Here is a 5,235-nt window from a genome sequence, read left to right as displayed (position 1 = left end):
TTCAGGAGTCCATGATACCATTTTTTCAACTGGTTCTTCATTTGGACTGACGTATGGTTATGTATGATCCCTTATAAAGCGGCATTACGCATGATGGGACTGTTTTTAGTGACTGCACTCTTAGTCAACCATACACTCGAGTTTGTCTTGGCCTATTCCTGCGGACGAGCCAATCGACTTGATAGATAGAAATGTTTGCCTGGGCAGTTGCATACGTTCCAGTGGAGTGGTTGGCGATGAGATTACTTCTCGAATAGGGAAGACCTGGACAGCTTTTGCCAAACTCTGACACTTACAGCGCCCAAATGAGGTCAGTTTGTCTTTCAACAATAGAGCTTATAATGTGGCAGTGTGATCCATACTAGCTTACGGATCAGAGACGTGGCATCTACGCGTAGGGGACATACGGAAGATGTTAATTTGGTGTCCCCGGAGCATTGTTCGGGTCTGATAGGAGCAATGCTGCGGTACGCCAGGTACTTCAGGAAGAAAGAACTCTCCCGCGCCTCGTAGGTTACGCTTGTTGGAACATGTACTCCGCATGCCAGAGGACCGTTTGCCTCGCGGAGCTCTTTTCGCTCAGTCCTGCGCTGAGTGGAAGCAACCAAGCAGTGGACAGTGTATGATCTGGTAACGAAGTATGGAAATACCAACCAGTAAACTGAGTCGGGTCGACAGCTGCCGCCCTGCTGAATGGGGACCCCGGGACTCAACTCACACAGTCAGGAAGGGTGGTGTGCAGGAAGTGGACTCTGGCTCCACATAAAATTTTACATAGGGATTCAAATTATTATATTCTTAGAAGCAGTCAACCTTTTCATAATTCACTAACGTAGTCATCTTTAGCTCTGAAGAACCTTGTGTGTCAAAAACGAAGCGTTGTCTAGTAACTAATCTGCGGGTGTTTTTAAGTCGATATGTACTAGCGAAATGTATTCATTTGCATGTCAATTTGGTTTTGACGGGAGACTCACTTGGGATCCAACTGAATCTCGTTTACCGTGTTCTTAAGCAACTAATTATGCTGCACCAGGCCGCCTTGTCTTTCAGTTGATACGATCTTCGAGATATCGCGGTACACTGTATAGACATGATACTTTTAGCCACACCTCCAACGATCTAAACTGACAATTTCGTTTGGTTTCTGTCGTATAGTACATGTCCCATTCTCAGTAAACCAATAGAAGAACCTTAGACAGTGACAGATTTGCCCTTCTGAGGAAACATGCTTATGCCTGAAGTTGTGGTTAAAATGAAGCACGCTTTGATTGTCACGGTGTAGAATTGTATTTGACAAAGTATATGCTTCGTTGGTTACGTGGGCTACGTAGATACACACATAAGCTCCATATAAGTTGTCATGATGACTACCGCTATTTCCCATCCGGTCCGAGCTTCATCAGTGACCAGGTTTTTGAACCGCGATGAACCTCAATGCAGGGATGTTCCAAATCCCTTACCTCAAATTTTATTTACCAAAAGGGATAATAGAGTGGACCAGAAGAGAATGTTGTTCGGTCGGTGATCGAGTTGTTTGCTGAGCTTCTCGATTTAGTTGTAGCGTTTCACTGCTAATCGGTGCGTTGTTGCGTACCGAAGCGGTACAACACTGCTCGGCACACACTCACCAACACACTGCCACATTTCGGTCTCGTCAAACTTGAAAGCGTGTCTAAAATGACCCGTTACGCTAGTAACCCTGCGTTTTCCGAAAGGCGCATTGCATCGCGAAAATGACTGTCTCCTGATAATGGGGGTTTTTACTTTAGCTTATGGCCTGAGGCCATCCTCTCAGCAGGTTGAATAGAGTCGCTCAAGATTTTAAACTAGTTCCTATCACGTTAGTAAGACCGAAACCAGTTTTAGTAAGGTCGATATGGTTAAGGGGCATGTGGTACCACAGTTTGAGTCACATGAACTTAAAGGCACATACACCAACCGTTAGTGAACATAGATTCCGTCTGCAACATCGCCTTCCTTAATAGCTTGAATCGATTTTCTGATTCACTTTGTTTAGGTGGACATCACGTTTACCAAAATAATCACCCGTTGTCTGTGTCTGGTAGGTTAGTTAGACCACTTTCCTCTGTTCGTATAACGAAGAACGGCCGATTGCTCAAACCGATTTTCACAGCACTAATTTTTTCTAGCTCATATCGTCATCATCAGAGACAAGAACATCAATGCTGATATTTAATCTTCACTCATTTGCACTCACAGTTTGATCAGTTGTAGAATGCCGGGAACGATTGAGAAGTCATTGTTTTCGGAAAAGTTTGGAAAACAATTGTTGGATTTATTGCTGGGCCACGTTCATCTTTTGACACAAAAGCTTCGTCATACCAAGTGACCAGGTCACGAAGCTGGTCGGGATTTAAGGCAGAAGGAGAACCAATCAGCTGAGTGTCTCAAAAGTGGTGTTGAATGTCAGCTAAGGGATTTTGTTTCTAGGGTGATTCATCAACTGTTATGACCGATGAGGAACCTATATGGATTTGGGTCCACCTTAGGGTCTAGTTCTTCCGATTCGCTTCCCCTTGAACGTCTTTTACACGTTTTGTCCGTCTGTGTGGATGAGCCAGTACTACGATAGTTGTTCTGTGAACTTTGGTTGGTGTGCAGTTCCCTGGCTGTTTGATCTATGTGAATCTTAGTGCAATCGTCGCATTTAATTTTATACACATTCCCTAGTCCCTTCAAGCTGGAGGAGAACTTTCAATTGCACCAGAACTGGGCATAGCGTTTTTCCGTTTTGGAAAGTTACTCGAATGTTGGCTATGTTCGGCAGTCTTCGAGTAACCTCGGATGTTTCTGCTTTATGTGGAATGACTGTTGTTCCAGCCCATACCTTACTGGGTCTTGATCCCTAAGCGAATATCCTCCTTAATTGCCGCCCAATCTAGCTGACTGGGTATCCCATCTCTTGAAGTCTGTTAGACACAGGAAATAGAGTAGGTTTGGAGTATTTAGAAATCCTAAGACGGGGACTGTGATTCACACCAGAGTGACTGACAGCCAAGACGGTGGAAGTCACCAAGCATCACAGCATGAATATAACCGAGGGTGTGGAACAGGCGAGCGTATGGAGAGCTGTCTTTGACAAGGCGTTATGTTGTGGAGTTGTCAATAAACTTAGAATCATTGGCAAAATAGGTTTAGAAATCCCAACCTTACCCAATTTTTCCTAAAATGGTGCATCATAGTTTGTTCCAAAGGGCCAACTTAAATACCGAACAGTCGAATCCTGTCATCCTGATTATGGTCTTACCTATATAAAAAAATACTTCAGTTTAGTTAAACAGACCTCTGTTTTCATGAATGCATGCCTAATGCAAGTATTTTCGAGACTGGACCATTTCAATCTCTTCCTGAAAACTCTTGCCCGTGGATAGCAACACCGTGTGCTAATTTCAAATGTCGTTGATGATGATGATGATGATGTGGTCAACACAAAACCAGTTCGTGCTCCTTGTCGTTACTGTGTTAGATTCGTAGATATAATCAGTCCTAAATCAAAATTCCTCTCGTCTAGTCCTTTAGCTTGCAATTTTGTTTTGTTTCCACTGTTATTTTTCAGACAGTGACTGGTGTTGTTGCATGGATTTATTGATCGATCGTCATCTAATTGGTATGTCGTCAGTTGACGTGGTCCGTTAGGGTGCACTTCCGATCAGGTTGTTCACAAACACAATTAGCTTCAGGGCGACCAATTTAGTGAACTGACTAGGACACTAAGGTGCGCTGGTGGAAATAACCTTTCGGAAGACCTGAATCGACTGTTTACGTGCATGGGTTATCGGTTAATCAGAACCCAGCACATGAGCTAAGCAAAAAGAAATGCTCAAGTCGATCAGGACGTCTTCGGGGACCAGTGATGTAACACTACTGTGGAGGACCGTCAATCAATGGAGTTGGGAGTTCCGGTTTTGATACCAGATTCGGAAGCGGCTAGCTCAAACAACGGCTTCAGACAGAGAATGAAGTGAATATGCAGCATGTTCTTACAATTGTCGCTTGACCACGAATTCTTCCGCTGACCGGTTCGCGCAGTCGTGCAATTGGCACTAGGTGTAATTCTGAACCGTACGGTAAGCAGTTCTGCGACGAACTAAATGGTTAGCGTAGCTGACCTCCCCGGAGCCTGAGAGTGTCTCTTATTTGCACGTTAACCGCCTTAACATCTGAACTGGGGTCGTCGGGCCAGGTACAGTTTCTTTGTCAGTGGACCATTATCATCACCATCGACAGCATGCCATCAGTGTTCAACAGAGATGCTTCGCTGGCGTACAACACTGAACGCATGTATCATGGTTGTACGTGGGCTGGGATACTGTCAGGGCGCCTACACGTAGACAGGAGGACGATTAGGGCACTCAACCAAAGCCTTTGACTTAAAAGCTTAACCGCAAGACAGCGGTATTTGGCGGGAAATGCAAGTGCATTGCCATTTAGACGGAACAAGTCGCTACATGTTCCAACTCCCAACATGAAGGACCAGGTACGTCCAGGACCTGTTCGTCGGACCTGGTATGAGAGACTGTGAACGTCGTGGGGATACCCCCAGTATAGCTCAGTGGGTCGCTGAGGTGCGCAAACCGTCACACCACGGTAAGGTCCAGTCTCTTCGTGACGGTATAGGACAGATGGCGAACAGGTCACCAGTAGGGTAGTGATGTACAAACCCAGTGATGTGAGAACTCGCAGGTTGCTGTGATCTGGTTATCAGATGGGTTTAGGACGATTTCAAAACCTTGGGATAAATGGGGTGAGGGAAGAGAGCTGCGCATAGTAAGGTACCGGAATGTAAGCATAGAGGCAAGAATATACTTGGACGGAATCAATTTCCAAACGCAATTCAACATCCCAGTTTAGCTAGTCCTTCCACAGCCAATTTCCTGCGGAAATGTGCTCTCACCCCCTCACACCATCATCATCATCATCGAGAGCATGACATCAGTGTTCAACACCGATGCTTCACTGCCGTACCGATGTGGCATGAGTTTATTTGTGTATGTGCAATTCATGGTTGTACGTGCGCTGGGATACTGCCAGGGCGCCCACACCTAGACAGGAGGACGATTAGGGTCCTCAACCAAAGCCTTTGGCTCAAAAGCCTAACCGCAAGGCAGCGGTGTTTGGCGGGAAATGCAAGTGCATTGCCATTTCTACGGAACAAGTCGCCACATGTTCCAACCCCCAACCTGGAGGGCCAGGAGACTGTGTTCGTCAGACCTC

General features: G+C 45.6%; 1 protein-coding gene across 1 annotated transcript in view; it reads left to right on the top strand.

Moving 5' to 3' along the window:
- Positions 1-640: 640 nt before the first annotated feature.
- The window catches only part of T265_11610 (hypothetical protein), a gene marked incomplete at both ends in the record, with an annotated part of 20,011 nt that continues 15,416 nt past the window's right edge, over positions 641-5,235 (top strand). The window contains 5 exon segments of the mRNA XM_009178308.1: positions 641-721; positions 2,951-3,063; positions 4,399-4,498; positions 4,509-4,608; positions 5,053-5,225. Of these exon segments, the coding sequence (XP_009176572.1) occupies positions 641-721; positions 2,951-3,063; positions 4,399-4,498; positions 4,509-4,608; positions 5,053-5,225 (567 nt within the window).

This window comes from Opisthorchis viverrini, assembly GCF_000715545.1.
Source record: "Opisthorchis viverrini unplaced genomic scaffold opera_v5_531, whole genome shotgun sequence".
NCBI classification, from domain to species: domain Eukaryota; kingdom Metazoa; phylum Platyhelminthes; class Trematoda; order Opisthorchiida; family Opisthorchiidae; genus Opisthorchis; species Opisthorchis viverrini.
Note: the sequence above shows the minus strand (reverse complement) of the source record. Positions and strands in the feature narration are given on the sequence as shown.